This window comes from Mustela erminea, chromosome 14, assembly GCF_009829155.1.
Source record: "Mustela erminea isolate mMusErm1 chromosome 14, mMusErm1.Pri, whole genome shotgun sequence".
Taxonomy (NCBI): domain Eukaryota; kingdom Metazoa; phylum Chordata; class Mammalia; order Carnivora; family Mustelidae; genus Mustela; species Mustela erminea.
The window spans coordinates 80,456,331-80,475,640 of NC_045627.1; the positions used below are offsets into that span (position 1 = coordinate 80,456,331).

General features: G+C 47.4%; 1 protein-coding gene across 2 annotated transcripts in view; it reads left to right on the plus strand.

The window, feature by feature from the left end:
* The first annotated feature begins 2,832 nt into the window (after positions 1-2,832).
* GRK5 (G protein-coupled receptor kinase 5) overlaps positions 2,833-19,310 on the plus strand; it is a 210,108-nt gene continuing 193,630 nt past the window's right edge. The window contains exon 1 of one of the 2 annotated variants that reach the window (XM_032312596.1): positions 2,833-3,229. In XM_032312596.1, coding sequence (XP_032168487.1) covers positions 3,178-3,229 — 52 coding nt within the window. In that variant the 5' untranslated portion in view covers positions 2,833-3,177. The remainder of the gene's footprint in view (positions 3,230-19,310) is intronic. The other variant, XM_032312593.1, reaches the window with a different exon arrangement.

Here is a 19,310-nt window from a genome sequence, read left to right on the forward strand (position 1 = left end):
TCCGAGTGGATCTGAAGTCAGTGTTTGACATATTCCCATCCCTCTCAAACTCACCCCCTTTTTCATTTGGATTTGCATTCTTGCTTTCAGCCAGCAAGATGCTCTAACTTACCTATTGATATTTAATAGCCTGCTCTTTCTTGAATCAAACCCATTTCTCTAGAGGACTGCTGTTGTTAATGCAGTTAATTGAAAGGAATGAAGCTTTAGTGGTAGAATTATAGGAAGCTATAATGGTGCAGTGGAAAACCCCCTTAAGTCTTAATCACTTAGCCAACTGCCTGCTTTGCTTTCTTACAGTACAATTTAAGTTCACTCTGGCAGCCTAACAGGACAATTGCAGCCAAGTTCTGCTGGCTAGCCTGAGCTAGCCAGAAATTAAGTGCATAGACTCTGAGTCAGACTACTAGGTTCAAATCCCACGTCTTCTACTTCTTCATTGTGTGACCTTAGGCAATTTCTAAAACCTCTTCTAACCTGGTGACTATCTGTGAAACAGGGCTCTGTTCTCTACCTCATCTGGATGTTGTGTTCCATGAAATAGTCCATGTAAAGCACTCAGCACAGGGCCTGGCCCACAGTTGGATCCAGTAAATCTAGCCCTTATCATTCTATTCTCCCATTGGAATGTCCTAGTTTCCTCACAGAGGCACAGATACTGGAAATACAACCATTTATTTTGTAGGCAGGTTGTATCACCATGTAGCTGAGAAAGTAGATAGGTTTTCACTTGCTCAATGACCATGCAGAACGCACTTACTCTCCCTGAGTCTGTTTCAGATCTGTAAAATCAGGTGGACAGGCCAGATTTTCCAGAGTTGCAAACTCAAAATTTGTAGAGATCAATTAGGTAAACTTAGGCAATCACTGGGGACTTGGGCTGGGAGAGAGATCATAGAGTGGTGGGGAGTTATGACTAACTGTAGACCTTTACTACTCAAAAGTGTGGTCCACTGACCCGCAGGATTGACAGAACCTTGGTGTTTGTTAGAAACATCAGAATCTCAGGACCCACCTAGTGGAACAGAATCTGCATTTTAACAAGATCCCCAGGTAATCTATATGTACATAAAGTTTAGGAAGGCTGCCATGAGGCACAAACCACCTAAAAGGCATTCAGCTTTAGTTTTGTTTTGCTTTTATGTTAGCCACAAAAACTTTGGGCTACAGCAGGCCTTAGGCTCCCGGTTAAGTAGCAAGTGACCATTGTAGTTGTCGAGCTCTGATACGCTGCCAGCTCTAGGATTCTCTCTGAGAAATACCCTATCGTTATAAGTTAGGGCTCTGGGTGCATATATAGTCAAGATGAAGCCTGCGTTGCTCAGGACAGTAATTCCTGGAGTGGAAGATTCCTAAAAAGTCATCTGCAGGCAAACTGTGATTGTCCCGGCTCTGCAGACGGGATAAGTCAGGCCCAGGGAGACCCACTGACCTAAATCCACACACCAGGAAGCGGTGGCGGCGGCAGTGGTGAGTATATAGCATCAGGAACAGGACATTTCTGTGCTGTTAAAATCTGCGCCCATTCTGGTTTCCAAGGCTTCGAAAGTATTGGTTTCTGCACATTCTCCCATGTGTAGTAATTGTTCTCCGTTTCTCCCAGCACCTCCCTGGCACTTCCTGGCAGCCCTGGGGACAGAAGGTTTCCTCCTTTTTAGCAGAGAGGGCCCAGAGCCGCTTCTGAGCGGATATCCGGCCCGCAGGATGCAGAGGAGGCAAAGGCCTCATTGTTCCTTGGGGCCAGCCGCCCCTCCCCCACCTCCCGTAGGCCTCGCAGACCTCGGGGGACTCCCCATTTCCCAGGAGTGGGACCTTCAAAGAAAGCAAGCAAGAGAGGCGGAATAGTTCTGAAATCTCATGTTCTGAGCATAGCGCGGAGAGGCGCTCAGAGCCCCAAGATAAATAAACCCGTCATTTGAAAGCGTCTTTCCAACAAGGGCTCCGCGTGGTTACTCATTACCGCTCTCCACGGCCGACCCGGGCGATTCCGGTACCTTCTTCTAACCCGTAATATTTGACTGTAATGAGGGTCGTGAATTCACGGGCCCCGCTTGCCGGAAGGCACTTTATTAGCTGAACGAGCCGCTTCCCACGCCCAGATCCCCCGAGTGCCCGCCAGGCGCGCGGGGGCGGTCCCGAGCCCAGGGGGGCGCGGTCCGCGTGGACCCGCCGCCGCGCAGCCGCCCCCGCGGCCACTAGGGGGCGCTCGGACCGCACGGCCACCAGCGCGGGGAGGCCGCCGACTCGCAGACCCCTTCGCGCCCTCGGAGGAAACAAAGTACACCTTTGTCAGCGTCCCGGCACGTGTGCGTGTGAGACGGCGCACACGGGCCGGCCTCAGCGTGCGCAGCGCCCCCCAGGCTGACCTTCCTCCCACTCGAGCACGCCCCGAGGGGCTGCCAGGACCCGCACCGGCTCCTGCAGGAACGCGGCGCTTCGCCCGCCGCCGCCGTGGCCTGTGGACTTCGCTTTCCCCGCTCTCGGCAAGGCGGGAAACGGGCCAGAGGGAGCCTGGCCCCGGGACTGGGGGCTACGGCTCGGCCGGGCCGCCTTTGATTCGCCCGCTGCCCCTCGCAGCCCGGGCCTCCCCGGGCTACCCCTAGCCTCCCCGGGCCACGTGCGCTTTCAGTCCGGGTGCAAGTCCCCGCCCGGGCAGGTCTCCGAGTCAGGAAGCCCGCGCGCCACTCCGGCTCAGGCGGCGCGCCCGCAAGACTACAAGTCCCAGCAGGCCCCGCGCCACGATCGCCGAGGCAGGAGGCGCGGCCCGCCTGGCGCCTGCGCAGTGCGACCACCCGAGCCTGCTAGTACCACACCCCCGGGAGGGACGGAGGGGAGGCAGAAGCATCCGAAGCATTAAAGCATCGGAGGGAGCCGGAGGGGTGGAGAATGGAGTGACAGAGAAACGCGGAGGGTGGGGGGTGGGGGGGAGACTGTTGAGGGAGGGGGGAGGGGGGACACAGAGGGAGGAAGAAGCGGCGGCGGCGGCTCCTCTTTGCAGAGGGGGAAAACTCCGAGGGATAAGAGCAGGAATAATGCGGTAGGCAAGGCGGGCTGCTCGCTCCCGGCTCCCGGCTCCGGCAGCAGCGGCGGCAGCCCGAGCAGCGGCAGCAGCAGCGGCAGCACCCCCAGCAGCTGACAGCCCCGCCGGCAGGCTCCCTCGCTGACCGCCGACTGTCAATGGAGCTGGAAAACATCGTGGCCAACACGGTCTTGCTGAAAGCCAGGGAAGGTAAGAGGCAGGGCTGGTGCGTGCCTGGCGTATTCGCCGCGGGCCAGGGTGCGGGCGTCGGGCGGCGTGTAGGCTGGGGCTGTGCGTGTGCAGGATGCCCGCAGTGAGTTGGTCGCGAGCAGGACACCTCGGAGGGCTGCTCTGCAAACGCTTCAGGGGTCCTGCCCTTGGGCTCCGAGAATATGGACTCGGGTAGAGAAGCAGAAAGGTCGAGGTTGCAGGGATTAAGATGCTAAAATCTCCCTTAGTTTCCGGCTCTAACCTTACAGACCCTGCCATCTCGGCAGCTGTTGAAAGGTCAGTTGGAAAAGCATTCATTCAGGAAGAGATGGGCAAACATGCAAACAAAATAGCTTTTCGAGTCGGCCCGGGATGGTTCTGTGAGTGTGAATCGGTGTGTGTGTTGGGGCGGGTGTGGGGGGGTGGAATTAGCAGAAGCCAAGTCTTTGCTTGCGCAGGCTGAGTTGATATAGGCTATTGCTGGAAACCATCCGCTGGGAATGTTTCTTAGGGAAATCCCGTCGTGTGGAAGGAAGCCTTTTAAAGGCAAAGTGAGATGTTAAGGAATTAGCCCGTTCATAGAATTACGGGAGATATGGCTGTACAAATCACCTAGAAAATAATTCAGAATTTCAGAGTTGGCTCCCCCCCCCCTTTGGTGATGGGAGGAAGAGATAACTAAACTGTCTGATCTCGGTTCAGTTAAGAAAAGAAAGGTAAGTGTGCTGGGTGCTTAGATGCGTTTTGGGTGCTAATTATTAGATTTCCTGCGTTTAGCTGGCAGGAAATATCGTCAAAACGAAGTGGGTAAGAGCCTAAGTCAAAGCTGTAAACACACATTTTAACTCTTCCATGAGACGGAAAAAAAGAGAGCGAGAGAAAGAAAAGAAAAGTGACCCAGAAACTTAGATGCTTCCTAAAATGATTGCGTGTAAACATACATATTTAGGAACACCTGGAATTTATGTAACATCTCTTTTGCCAAGATTTGAGCTCTGGCGTGCAGCCGTTTTACAAAAAGGGGAAGTGGTTTTTCCCTTTCATGGGAGGAGGCTTTCTTTGACACCCAAGGTAGAAGGCAGCCTAAGTAAGGTCTTGACTTCAGAGGGCTACTCAGGGAGCAGTCCACGAAAATGCCTTACCTACTTAATATTTTCATTCACCCACTTTGATGAATGAAGGAAGAATTTCTGGCCAGCAATAAAACGATTCATGTTTACCCAGGCAGTTCCATCCCCTTGTGGCTATGTACACGCTGTGCCGGTGGGTGATGCGCGGCCCAGTAACTCAAACCAGCGTTCACGTCGTGATTTTGTCGTCACTTGTCGCTCTAAAGCCTCCTGGAAGGTTTGCTTTGAAAACCCCAGCAGAGTTTAAAATATGCTGGTCCGTCCCCCCTCCCTTGCTCAGCTTTAATGTGAACAGATTTGTAGGAGTGGCTGTTACTTGAGGACTTCAGGTTTCTAAGGCCTGAGCTTCTTTCTTTCTACCGAACCTGCCGTTTTAGCGAACTGGATCAAGGTGGGGACGAGTGGACTCTCCCCTGGACAGGGCTGTGCGTCCGGGAGGGAAAGAAGCGGAGAAAACAGCCCCCGCTCTCGCCGCCGCTGCAACCGCCACCTAGTGGTGGGACATGGTTGTACATCTTAGGGCTTGGGGGCTGGGAAAGTTTTCCACCCTCCCTCCATTCTGAAATTATTTCTTGGGAAATCACTGGATATGATAGTGCTGGAGGCTTTGCAAGTTTCACTGGTTACTCCTTTAAGGAGGAATCCTGTTCCTTAGATCTATGCTCTATACGTTCGTTCTCCTGGGTTTTTTCTTCCCTCAGCCTTTGGTTGCTTCTTTTATTATTTTTTAAAAAATTTTATTTATTTATTTGACAGAGAGAGAGATCACAAGTAGGCAGAGAGGCAGAGAGAGAGAGGAGGAAGCAGGCTCCCTGCTGAGCAGAGTTTGATCCCAGGACCCTGAGATCAAGACCTGAGCCTAAGGCAGAGGCTTAACCCATTGAGCCACCCAGGCGCCCCTGGTTGCTTCTTTTAAAATGTTTTGCTTGGAGTTGGCAAAGTGTTGTCAATTTTCTCTCCCCAAATCGGTCTCTCTAGTTTTTCCTCTCTTTCTTTCTTTCTTTCTTTTTTTTTTCACTGCCTGATATTTTTGTTTGGCAGGCTAACAGATTGTTTTTTTTCAGAACTTTAGGGAAGAGAACTGCAGGCTGGAAGCATCTATGGAATGACTGAATTACAGTGATCAAAAGTGCTGGAGAATGTGCCTTTCACTTCCTTTGCCTTTGAAAGTCTTTTCAGTTTCTGTTGGAGAGTTTGGGAATCATCTCATGGTGAGAAAATAGCTTCATGCCTTTGAAATGGAGAGGTCCTTGTCTGTAAGGAAAGGGAGAGACATGAATGAGAAGAATTAATCACTGACATTGACACTTCATTTTCTGAATTTGCGTTTCTCTCCATCTTCCTTTCTTACATTTAAAGAGAATCAACGATTTTATGTGCTTCCACTTTCTTCTTTTGGGTCTTTATTAAATCTTTGAGCACCTATATTCTAGTTAGTATGGAAGATTTTAGAAATAAAATCAGTTTATTTTTCTCTTTTCAGTTATCATATTCTTGAAGTCATTCTTTTAAATTAAGGAACCCCACCCAATCCCATTATCCAGATATTTGGAAATGAAAATATTTCAGTCAGTTTAGTGAAACATCTAATGTAAAATTTATAGTATACTTAATAATCTGAGTTGTTTAGAATGTTTAAAAGCCCTTCTTACATGAAGTCTCTTATGAAAGGTCACAGATGAGAAATATAATGGGCATATGTGAAATTTAATTTACTTCACTTAACAAAATATACTGTAAACAATTTAAAATGTGGCTTTCAAGTAAAAGTCACATTTGTCCTGAACAATAGAGAAACAGGCCTTGAAGAAAGACAGATGCACTTTACAAATGCTGTAAAGGAAATTGTAATTGTCCATGTTGGTGGGTAATTCTGGGTCCTATCTCTCATTATTATTATGCATTCTTAAAGGCAAATGGCTTCTTAGTTCACCGTAAATTCAGATTCTTACCGTAATATGTATAAAGGGAAAACATGAATATATCAATAACATAGGAAATCTGTAAGTGGTTTAGAGTAAAATGAGTCATTGTAAGTAATTATAAAACATAGCAAACAAATCACACCTTTGTGAAAGTTTTTTTTTTTTTTTAAAGATTTTATTTATTTATTTGACAGACAGAGATCGCAAGTAGGCAGAGAGGCAGGCAGAGAGAGAGAGGAGGAAGCAGGCTTCCACAGAGCACAGAGACCCATGCGGGGCTCGATCCAAGGACTCTGGGATTATGACCTGAGCCGAAGGCAGAGGCTTTAACCCACTGAGCCACCCAGATGCCCCTATGAAAGTTGTTTTGAAATAAGAAAAGATAGATCTGATCATCTAAGTTCAGAATATTAAACCTCCCAAATGTACCTTGTGGGCTGTTTGTTTGTCCTGGTCTTATGAGAAAAGTCTCATGACTTGGTCACTCTTAGAAATTTTAGATTACTTTTCTAAAAAGTGATTAAGGAAAAAAAAAGAATATGAGACTGAATTCATGCCAATTTATGGAAATGATCTTAGTGATTAAGCATTTAATGAAAAGAGACCCAGACTATCTATCTATCTATTTACATTTTAGAATCTCAGAAAACTGGCAAGCAACCTGGTGTCGAAATAAGAGGGAGAAAGAGTGTTTGCAGAGTGTCTTTTGTGTGTTTCTTTCTGGTTTTATTGTTGCAGTAAAGGTTTTTATGTTTTTCTCATATTCTAGATGTCTTGCCTCACTCTTGAGTGATCAGTGGTGAAGAAGCAGTTTTGCAAGGGCTCACCTTTCTTCACAGGCGAGCCATAGCCATATCTGATCAATAACGATGACAGAGGGAGTACCTGAGCATGATCCTAGCAGGCACTGAGCCCAGGAAGCCAGAAGTCAGAAATGTAATGACTTTGCCATTGGTCCCAAATTCTGAGAAGCAGAATGTATAGGAACTTTTCTCTCAGAGAACTCTGTGGCTTGTTGGCCTGGATCTTCCTGATGATCAAGATTAGGGGCCTGGTGAAGCTCTTGCCGGCAGAGGTTAGGGAAGGTGGGAGGGGGGTGGGAACCTACATCCAGCTGGTGAAGGGCAGCCTCTGCCAGGACCGACTCCGTATTCCATCACACGGCTGGAAGCCTGTGCTCCCTTCCCTCTCCCTTGTACCCCTGGTTCATGACGATGAAACCGACATGTCAGTGTATTTCATTATGAGAACACTGGAATGTCTCTGAAACTTACCGACTCCTTCCTCACTGTCACCGGCAGGCAGGCATACTTGGTTCTCCCTGGGGCTTCTCCCTTCAGTCTTACCGAGCTGAGAGCTGCAGGGTTCACCCCTGGTAGGAAACTGCCTGCCCTGTTAAGTACAATGCCCTTAAATGAAACCTGCCTTTTATTTTTTCCAAGTGTCTTTTCAGTACTGATGACTTTGAGGTAGAGAAAACAAAAGCGGTGTTTTCAGAATGGCTCGCTCTCTTTCAGAAAGATTTCAAGTGATGATTTTAATTAATCCAGTGGCTTGTTTTAAAAATCATCAGATCAATGCCCACAAGACTCTTCTCTTTCAGTAGCTTAGCTGCTGCTTGTCAGATTCTAAACTCCAAAGTGCCCAAACTCTTCCAGTGCCCAAACTAATCCTTGTTGAAATGATGTCTTCGGAAGCTGTAGCTCTTGTCATGGCTTGGTAAATGATAGCCTTTGGGTCTGGGCTGAAGACTTCAGTAATGTCTAAGAGGATTCAGGGAAGAGCCCAATATACGTCCAAATCTACCTTTACCAAGGGCTATTCAGCCCATACCTGGGAACTTCCAGTGTTCTTGGGAAACCATCCAGGACTGTGGGCAGTATTTGTTTGTATTTTATTTTATTTTTAAAATTTTTTAGAAGATTTTATTTATTTATTTGACAGAGAGAGAGATCACAAGTAGGCAGAACAGCAGGCAGAGAGAGAGGGGGAAGCAGGCTCCCTGCTGAGCAGGGAGATGCATGCGGGGCTTGATCCCAGAAGCCTGAGATCATGACCTGAGCTGAAGGCAGAGGCTCAACCCTTTGAGCCACCCAGGCACCCCTGTCTTTTAAATTTTTTAAGTAGGCTCCATGCCCAGCGTGCAGCCTGAAATGGGGCTTGAACTCAGGACCTGAGATCAAGACCTGAGCTGAGATCAAGAGTCCGATGCTTAGCTGATTATTGCCACCCAGGCACTCCTGTGGGCAGTATTTAAAGTTCATATTTGTTGCCGAGATATTTGTGGCTCAAGGTAAAGCATTATAATATTTAGACTTTTTTTGAAATAAAAACCATCTATGGTTACAAAAGTATATTAACCACAGTCGACCATGCAACTGAGCAGAAACTTGAGAACACCATAGACCGTGACCACAGACAGGTGACCCCACAGAAAAGGAAATCAGGAGGCGCGCCTGGGGGGCTTAGTCCGTTAAGCTTCCGACCTTTGGTTTCTGTTCAGGTCATGATCTCAGGGTCATGGGGTGGAGCCCCTCATCAGGCTCCGTACTCAGTGGGGAGTCTTCTGGAAAGTCTCTCTCTCTGCCTCTCCCTGACTCCTGCTCTCTCTCTCTCTCAAATCAATAAATCTTAAGAGGAAGAAAGAAGGAAAGAAAGACAGAAAGAAACCAACCAAGAAGAGTTTCTCCGGTCCTGCTCCCCCCACCCCCACACCTCACACCAAAATAGAATAGTGAAGAAAAAGGGTTTTAAAATGTGATTTTAAAATGATTAAAATGGATTGTACAGGCTTAGATAGTAGGAGTGATTGCTACTTTAAAACATTCTGGGGGTGGTGGCTCAGTCGTTAAGTGTCTGCCTTTGGCTCAGGTCATCATTCCAGGGTCCTGGGATCGAGCCCCCCCCCACCCCAAATCAGGCTCCCTGCTCAGCGGGAAGCCTGCTTCTCCCTCTCCCACTCCCCCTGCTTGTGTTCCCTCTCTCACCGTCTCTCTTTCTCTGTCAAATAGATAAACACAAATCTTAAAAAAAAAAAAAAAAACCCACATTCTGTATTACTTCAGTGAAAATTTTTATTTAAAAATATCCTAAAGATTGCAAAAATTTTAATCAGTAAATCAAACTTCTTAAAACCGGTCTTTTTGGAGTGAAGACCATGTTGTTCCATTGGTACCATCCAAACACTGGAGGATCCACTCCACTTTGTACCCATCATGCTGTGTTTTAAGAAGAAGGCAGTTGTGGCATCTGGGTGGCTCAGTCAGTTAAACATCTGCCTTCGGCTCAGGTCATGATTCCAGGGTGCTGGGATCAAGCCTGGAGCTGGGTTCCCTGCTCAGTAGGGGAGTCTACTTCTCCCTCTCCCTCTTCTAGCTCAGGCTCTCTCTCTCTCTCTCTCTCAATAAATAAATAGAAGCTTTACAAAAATAAAAAAATAAAATAAGATAAAATAAAAAGAAGGCAGTTACCTCTAAAATTAGATCATAACATCCCCCTCCTCAGTTCCTCGTTTAGAGAAAACCGTTCTCAAATTGTCTTTGGGGATTCTTACAAGGGTGGAACCATTCATTCATTCATTCATTCACTCATTCATTCAACATCTGGCTGTTGAAGGGCCCTGTGGGGGGGGGTGTCAGCCTCACAGAAGTGCCATTGCAGGTGGCTTTGGGCCTGTCAACAGCATCATCATCTCACGCTTTTAAACTGGTAAATCAGATTTGAGTTGAACTAGATTCCCCCCCACCCAAAGCTAAAGTCGACAGTGCTGTGACCTGCTTCGCTAGGTCACCATATTGACTTAGCTGTTCCAAGAACTTGGAAAATAGCCTGAGGGACCAAAAATAGGATTTAAGAATAATCCAAAGGTCACACTTGAGGGATAGGCCCGAAATGTGGAAGACAACCGCTAATTTTCCAAGACATTGTGTTTGATCATGGTCAGCTCCTACAGATGGAAAACACTAAAAACAAGGGCAAGAGGACCATTTAGTGGGGAAATGAGAAGATCTAAGAGGAGAACTGGTGTGCCGGGGGAGCCTTCCAGGTGGAACTTTGGAGGTCTTTCTAGGGCCGTGGCCTGGGTGCGGTTGCTGGGCCACAGTTCTGGAGTGAAGGTGCTGGAGGGCGCCTTCCTTTCTAGCTTTTTGTTGGGATTGATTTGAGGAATGCAGCCTGTCACCGGGAATGACCTGGAAGGGTTAAAGCTCTCTAGTCCTCTAAATCGGTGTGCTGTCCAACGTGGTAGCTACTAGCTACATGTGCTTCTTTATATTTTAATGAATTAAAATGAAAAATTCAGTTCCTTAGGCAGGCTGACCACATTTCAAGTGCGCAGGAGCCTCATGTGGCCAGCGGCTCCCTTGTTGGACTGCACAGATACGGAACATTCCCAGCACAGCCGGAAGTTCATTTGGACATAGCTGCTTCAGAGTTCTACACATTCAATTGAAGAAGAGGGTGATAACCCCCTAAACTTCTGACCTGAAAACAGCGGGGAGGTAAGGGAGGGAAGAGGGAGAAATGGGGCAGGTCTGGAGAAGAGAGAGGGAAAGAGACAGAGGCAGGGTGGGGAGCTGGGCGATGAGGGATTAGGACTGAGTCACTTTGGAGACAAATTTAGTTCAGGGACACTCACAGATACTGGTGGTGGTGAGCCAGCCATATTTTTTCTTTTTTTTTTCATATCTTGTTGGGAAATTTGCCTAGGTTGAGCAACCGACTTTCCTGATTCAAATTAAGTGTGTATTATAGATACCGACAGAGCCCTGTGTTCCTTCTTGAAACTCCTGATGTGAGGATATTTTGAAACAGTCATTTTATTGAGAAAAAGACATTGTATGTATGGTAGATCCACGGAAGGAAGGAAAAAACAAAACAAAAAAAAACCCCCCCAAACAACCCAGCTCTTTCTATGGACTTCAGAAAGTTGTTTTAAAGGAGGGTGGAAATAGGTAAAACAATTTTATGGCTTTCCATGTCTTCTGAACAGCACAGACGGAAATAAAATCATAAAGAGAGTTGTCAAAAACACAGCATCTTTGTGTCCACTTTAAAATGCTTTCTCCTTAAAAACTGTTTCCTGTGAGATTTAAAAGATTTTGAAGATAACCCCATTAGAGCACACTTAGAAAGCGGCATAAGCATTTGAAACACTCAGATAGTTAGTTGCCCTTCTTCGGTGTCTGAAGCAAGGAACTCTATTTGAAGTTGTGCCAAAGAATCAACTGGTAACATCCTCCTGAGAGAAGTCAGTGATAAATTAGGCTAATTTCACAGGGCCTGCTTGGTCCCTAGGAATTTGTAATCTTTGGAGTATCAGTCTTTTTTTAAAAGGCAGCAATGAAATGAAACTCAAAGGACAACTTCCAGGGAATGTGCAGAAAGCCAAAGAAACTCAGATAAACAGATAAGATGATTCCCATGTTGTGAAGTGGCAGAGCCCGGGGGGCACACTGACTGCCCCCAGTCTTCTCAGTTGGTCTACTCTCTGGTCTCCACTTGCTAGAATGGAGATTCCTCTGGTTCACAGTGAGACGGAGATGAAAGGAAGTCACTTGAACTGTGGACTTTCGCAGAGCAACCCTCCAGAGTCCTTTAATGTTCCAAAATAAATCTTTCCCCTCCCGTGTAACGTAAGCCAAAAAACAAACCTGTCGCTCAGCGCAGTATGGTTTCTAAATGTGAATGCCCATGAGGTTGCAATTACAGAAGAGAAAGAGGGTCTCTGTCCCATTTCCTGGGAAAGGGGTGTAATGGGAATGTAATTGTCCTCATGGATCCTGATTTCAGGTCAATGCCAATTTGAGAGCCCTTGGTTGTGCTAATTCTTACTAGGTTGTGAGTGACTATTGATAGATGAATCCTCCCATTAGGTGTTTGCATTTTAAAGTACAACTGTTGGGGCACCTGGGTGGCTCAGTCTGTTAAGTATCTGCCTTTGGCTCAGGTCTTGATTCCTGGGTCTTGGGATCGAGCCCCATGTCAGGACTCGGCTTCTCCCTTTCCCTCTGCTCCTCTCCAGCACTCGTGCTCATGCTTTCTTAAATAAATAAATAAATAAAATCTTAAAAAAAAAAAAAAAAACCCAAACAAACAAGTAGAACTGTTTATCAACTCAAATGAATCTGTGATTGGCTGGTGTGTGTGTGTGTGTGTGTGTGTGTGTCCGCGCGCGCGCGCTCGCACGCACGCACACAAGGCAGCTCTGGTCCTTTCTTTAGCCCCGTTACTGGTGTTCTTCCACCTGCATGGTCTCCCCCATCCCTCGCACATACCAACACATCAAAAGAGACGGTCAGCCTCTTGGCATCTCCTCCTGGCAGGGCTCCGAGAGAATCTTGAGAAGCCGCAGAATTGTCCCCAAGGGACAGGGCATTAAACCAGATGGGTGGTGGTGGGGATATGTCGTTGGCAGCATGTTCCTCCGTTTCCTTGCCAGAGCCCATAGATGGGCTCCAGGCAGGCCAGTTCCTGCTGGCATCAGCATAGCACGTGCAGATCATATCTGCCCCCTGTCCGCCCTTCCTTGGATACCTGCTCCCCCTGGGAAACCCTTGTCATGAGGCGTCTCTGCCTGATGGTACCTTAGGTGTGTGCCCAGATGGTTGCAGTTTTCTTCACTGAATTCAAAAGAATTGGACTAGGGTGGGAGAGGAGGGGGGTACCCACCAGAGTGATTCCTCTGCCCGATTGCAGGGGGTCCCCCTCTCCGTTTCAGAGAGAGTGTGTGAAGCAGCGTTTTCCCCCCAGAGAGGCTTCTCAGTGTTAACCCCTTCCCATTTTTCAGTGGTAAGTTTATAGATGTTTGCACTTAGAGGCCATATTAACGTGTGTGTGTGTGTGTGTGTGTGTGTGTGTGTGTGTGTGTGTATGTATGTCTACGGGATGCATTAACTTAGCAGCTTTCCTTTTCGAGGATCTTTGCCAACCCAGAGTCTCTTCTTAGGGGTCCCTGTCAAAACCGAGGTGCTGGAGGGGAGGCAGCATGGTGTCACTGCCTGGTAGTGAGGGGACAGGAACTCAAGCCTTTGATCTGCTGCTGCGGAGAAGATGAGCCTCCAGACTTCACCACTTCAAGAAGAGAAGAGGGGTGAAGGACAGGGTTGCCCAAGTACAGACCAGAGAGAACCCAGCCAGTGTAATTGGTCAGCCTATCTGATAAAAGGTCTTGTGAAACCTCATTTGAAAATGGAATTCCGTCTTGGCAAAGGTTTTTACACCACTTGTAAAATGAAAACAAGCTGGAGAGGTCAACAAATGGCCCAGGAAAAACAGCTTTGGGAGGGCTGGTGCAGAAACGTGCTCTGCTTCATCTTAATGTTGTCTGTTAATGCATTCAGGAAGAGCTTGTGGGGATGTTCAGATAACATCTGTGGGAAGGAACTCCAACCAAGCTCTAGGAAAACTAGGCGGTGGGGTGGGGACAGAGAATGGGGCTCCAGACTTGACTGGCAAAGGATGTCTCAAGATCCAACTTTTCTCAGGCCTGGTGCTGCCGTGCGTCCCTACCCCCAAGTCTCTAAGTCACAGATTAGGGAGGGTGTCTGTCAGAGGCGTGTGTGCCCCGTGTGTTCAAGAAATGCCGGGCTGATGTTTTACCTAAGTTACGTGGAGGAGAGGAGGAGAACAGAGAAAGTTAGTAAGATCCTCAAGAAATGGCCTTGATGTCACAGTAGATGGTAAATTAGGAAATGATTCAATGTGGTTAAGAAAGATTAACTAAGGGTATAGGGCAAATTGGAAAATGTTTCCCAAATGTTTGTCTTAACTGTGAAAAATGTCTGGCAAACTCCCCCACCCCCATCCCCAATTTGGAAGTGGTTTGTTTTACTTGTTTTGGAAGAAATAAATATTTGCATTAGACCAAAACATTCGGGGCAAACAGTTCTCCTGAATTCTGAGGCTCTGTGTGGGTTGGAGGAGATGTCTCATGCCGGTAACGTCATACCTTTTTTGGCTAAATCGAAGGCACCTTAGGACACAATCTTCACATGTTTTTCACATCACGACTAGAACGGGGTTGAGCAAATGGAAAGAAAATAGGAAGCCAACGATCCTTCCAGACCTAGGAAAGTCTGTCGGCCTGCCGTGCGAGGGATGCGATCGTTATAGAAAAATTGCTTTTCTGCCTATGGCCAAAGAGGCTGGATCCAATTAAGACAAGGAAAATGTATGTTAAGTTGGAGGAAAAAAAAAAAATGTCTAAACAGTCAATTCTGTAATCCTCTCTGGAGAGGAAGAAGCCAGCGTGACGGGGCTTTATGGATGAAGCCAAACCCTGTGATATATAATAATTAGCAACCACTGGTTATTTTGCCACACACTCATTCTGCAGACCACTAACCATTGCTTGGGATGGAATGCACCGAGCCTAGATATTTGCCCCAGATGTCTTCCCATCAGTAGTATCCAATTAGAGGGATTTTTAAAATTAAAGCTTAATTCTCTATAACATATAACAGAATATAAATTAAAGAAGGACAAACCTGATTTCCTCAGTGGTTGCACGGGTTAGGAAGGTGTGGCTTAGTTTCTGGGTACGCTTCGAGTCTACGTCTCGGCTTACATTTTGGTAACTGCTGGGTGGCTGATGGTTTTATATCATCGTGTCTGGTCTTCTCACTCGTCTCTTTGGCAGCTTGAAGACATCTTGGGAGTGAGCGTGAGGGGGTCAAGGATTTCAGAGTCAGGTTCTTCTTGGGCAGGTGTTTAGAAGTGAACGTGTGTCTGCTCATAATTCCATTTGCCCAGGGTGCGGGCCCTTGTGCTCTGAATACCCACTCTCAGTAGGAGAGCTCGGGGACTCCCCAGAAGCAAAATTCTGATGGGAACAGCCTTGGATTGGCTTCTGCATCTTGCCAGAGTCATAAATCCAGCATTGAGTGTATACTTACAGTGTACAGGGCAGGTTCTGATAAGAGAAATGGTGAACAATGGAGTCCCTCCCATTTTTTCTAAAAGAATCACTTAAAAATGATAAAGTCCTTTGTGTCCATGGTTTTCATTGATCTTTGTAATCCTGTGAGTGTGTTTTGCTCTCCCCCATTCTTTTATTTATTTATTTATTTATTTGACAGACAGAGATCACAAGCAGGCAGAGAGGCAGGCAGAGAGAGGAGGAAGCAGGCTCCCTGCTGAGCAGAGAGCCCGATGCGGGGCTTGATCCCAGGACCCTGAGATCACGACCTGAGCTGAAGTCAGAGGCTTAACCCACTGAGCCACCCAGGCGCCCCCTCCCCCATTCTTGTAGGTGAAGAATTGGAGGCTCAGAGGGGTGAGTGACTTCCCATACGGTCCTCTGCTAGCTCCAGAGCCCGGACCCCGCACCCACCCCTCTCCACGCTCTGCCCCAGCTGTCGCCCTCTGCAGCTTTACCAGCTCTTGGGAACATCCATACTGACACACACGAGACGTTTGAAAAAGAATCCAGTGCGCGGCTGGGACTCACAGCTAAATAGGGGTCATTTTCTCTCATTTTTAAGACTAAAAAAATTTCCTCCAGACAGTCTACCTGTTTGCTAGAGAAGCGTTCAAAGAGCAGTGCAAATCAGCAAGAAGAAAGTCAAAAATCTCTGTCCTTCCAGGTGTCTCGGCTGCCGTCCTGCCTCTCAGGGGTAGTCACCGTCCCCATCTAGGGGTCATTCTTCCCGATCTCTGTGTCTCTGCACGTGTGAGCACACTCGTCCGTTTACACGAGTGGCAGACTGTATACATGCTGTTTTGCAGCTGTTTTTAGGCAACTACATGTTGTAGGGCTTCCCCACATCTGTGTGTCTAGTTTCCCTTGAGATGGATGGGTGCTGCGAAAAAATTGTGAAGCACTTTGGAAACCAAGTATCGTTTCAGTGAAATGCTGGGGGTCTTCTGGCATAATCCTGAGGGTTATCCGGTTCCAAAGGGGTCTGTGGTTGCCATTTGTCTTGTTGGCCTGGTTTGATCGTGTATTTAACCAAGCCCCTACAGTGGGCCATTTAGGTCTTACAGTTTACTTATTTGTTTGTTTGTTTATTTATTAAAAGATTTTGTTTCTTTATTTGACGGGGTCGGGGGAAGTAGGCCCCCGCTGAGCAGGGAGCCCGATGCGGGGCTCCATCCCAGGACCCTGAGATCATGACCTGAGCTGAAGGCAGAGGTTCAACTCACTGAGCCACCCAGGCGCCCTTGTTTATTTTTCTTAAGTAGGCTTCATGCCCAGCATGGAGCCCAATGCAGGGCCTGAACTCATGGCCCTGAGATCAAGACCTGAGTTGTGATCAAGTCAGTCGCTCAACCGCTCAACTTACTAAGCCACCCCAGGCCTCTCAGTGTTACAATTTTTAAATATATTGTAAACAGTGTGGGAGTATCCTGTACATTGTGTAATATCTTGATACACTTATTTAAAGATTGAGGTTTTGTTTTTTGCTCTTTTTTTTTTTTTTCCTGAGGTGGTATCTGCCTAATAGCGTTTCCTCACCCCCTACCCCACACTCCACTTTGGGAAAAATAATAATAATTTCTAAAGTGGATCCTCCTCTCTCTCTGCCTGCCTCTCTGCCTACTTGTGATCTCTGTCTGTCAAATAAATAAATAAATAAATAAATAAATAAATAAGAAGGGGCTCCTGGGTGGCTCATTGGGTTAAAGCATCTGCCTTCGGCTCAGGTCATCATCTCAGGGTCCTGGGATTGAGACCCACATCAGGTTCTCTGCTCCGCGGGGAGCCTGCTTCCTCCTCTCTGTCTGTCTCTCTGCCTACTTGTGATCTCTCTCTCTGTCAAATAAATAAATAAATAAAGTGGAGTTAAGTAGCCCTAGGGATGTACAAATACATTTTCTTATGAGAAAGGAGCATGATACACAGGAGGACGTGTGATAAGACGTTTTTGAAAACCTTGGGGTGTAATACCCCTCATCTCTGAGAATACAGTCATCTTTTCTGTGGTATTCAAAGTTTGGATTAGGGAAATCAAGTTCAGTCAAAGACTTCCTTGGCAGCGACCATGTCATGGCCCCTGGGTTTTGCATTTGTGGGCTGGGCAGGGAACATAAGACTCTGATAACAAGCCCACAGCTTTGTAAAAACGGTCTGGTATTTATTTCGTTTGATTATCCCCCCAGCCTAGACTTGGCCAGTCCTTCTCCATCTTTTTCTTTTGGTTTGTGAAAGAGAAATCAAGCTCAGAGAGGTAAAGTGATTTTCCAAGGGCACACAGCAAGGACCTACTTCTCTCCCTTCTCTTCTGGCGCTCACCCAGTGCATCCGTTCCCGGGGTCTTTGTGGACTTGCACAACGTCAGGGAAGTACACTTTAGCTCACGGAGGCCGTAGATCTGTAAGTGTATCTGGGGGTAGGCAGGCTCTTCCCGAATTCCCTCAAAGGTGTCACATGTGCTCCCTTTGGGAGGCCCCTCAATCTCTCTTGCAGGCCTTTTACCCAGTACGGCGTTCTCCTCTGTGGAATTTTCTGGGTTCTTCCTCTAGTAGCTACTTTGACTGAAGGTTTGCATGTGATTTACCTGGCGAGGGTTCTAGGAGTCCCACCTTGAGAATCAAAAGCACAAGTAAAAACAGTCTAATACAAAAACAAGTCACTGGCCCTGCCTCCCCTTTTTGTCTCCCTCCAAGAGAAGCTTGGCATGAAGCCAGCGTCTGAAGCCTTGGGTCTTCAGTATTTTTGTAACCGTTGGAGGGGAGGGTGGCATTTTCCTCCTGGAGGCATCTGTGGATCGTTGGCTCATACTCCAGTGCTCACTGCTGCCTGAGAGCAGCAGAGTGGACCAAACTGAGAAAAACGGCCCGTTAATTGGATGATGAGTCTGATGGTGGCGGTGAACTCACTGTCATCTCCGTGAGCTCCTTTCTTCTGCGTGGAGGGACTAAAGGAAGCTCAGGCAGAGAGTAGTGCCCGTCTCCAGCAGAGGACCAGGCCCCCAGTCAGGACTGTCCTCTGTCCTCTGAGGCAGCTCGGCAGCTCTGATGCCGATTCTCAGGCTGCATTTGTTCCCAATAGGATGACAAAGTGCCATACCACGGGCAACTTAGAACCACAGAAATTTATTGTCTCACAGTTCTGGAGGACAGAAGCCAAAATCAAGTTGTGGGTAGGCCACACTCCGTCTGGAGGTGCTAGGGAAGGATCTGTTCCAGGTCTCACTCCTTCCTTCTGGTAGCTTCAGGCGTTCCTTGGCTTCTAGATGTCTGTCTTCTTGCTATCTCCCTTCACACGGTCTTCCCTCTGTGCCTGCCTGCCTCTGTGTCCTAATTTCCCCTTTTTAGAAGACACCAGTCAAACTGGATTAGGGCCCAGCCTAATAACCTCATTTTAACGTCAAATTATTTATTATTATTATTATTATTATTATTTTAAATTTTATTTATTTATTTGACAGACAGAGATCACAAGTAGGCAGAGAGGCAGGCAGAGAGAGAGGAGGAAGCAGACTCCCTACTGAGCAGAGAGCCCGACTCGGGGCTCGATCCCAGGACCCTGAGATCACGACCAGAGCCGAAGGCAGGGGCTCAACACACTGAGCCACCTGGGTGCCCCTCAAAAATTTTTTTTTTAAATTGAGGTGTAGTTGACATACAATATTATATTAGTTTCAGGTGTACAACATAGGGATTCAACCTTTATGTACCTTAGAAACTGACCTCATTTTCACTTACTCACCTCTGTAAAGACCCTCCTTCCAAATAAGGTTAATGCTGAGGTTAGGGTTTCAACCTATCTTTTTTGCAGGGGTGGTGGGGGGCGTTGGACATAATTCGGCCCATAAGAAAAACCTCTGCCCATGATCTGAATCAGAAGCTCGTGGGCAGTCCCTAGGAATTTGTATCTTACAAACTCCCGAGGATCAGCCAAGCCAGGCATGGGAACCACCGCTCTGAAGATTTTTGTGAGTCTGTTCCGAGATGATGCTGAGCCTCTGTTCCAGCCCAGCTCTCCAAACAGGACTCTGCACCTTCCCTGGGATCTGGTTTCTGTCCTCTGCTCAAATCTTTCTTGGGTTGGGGAACTCACACCCTCTCTCAAGCGGCCCCTCC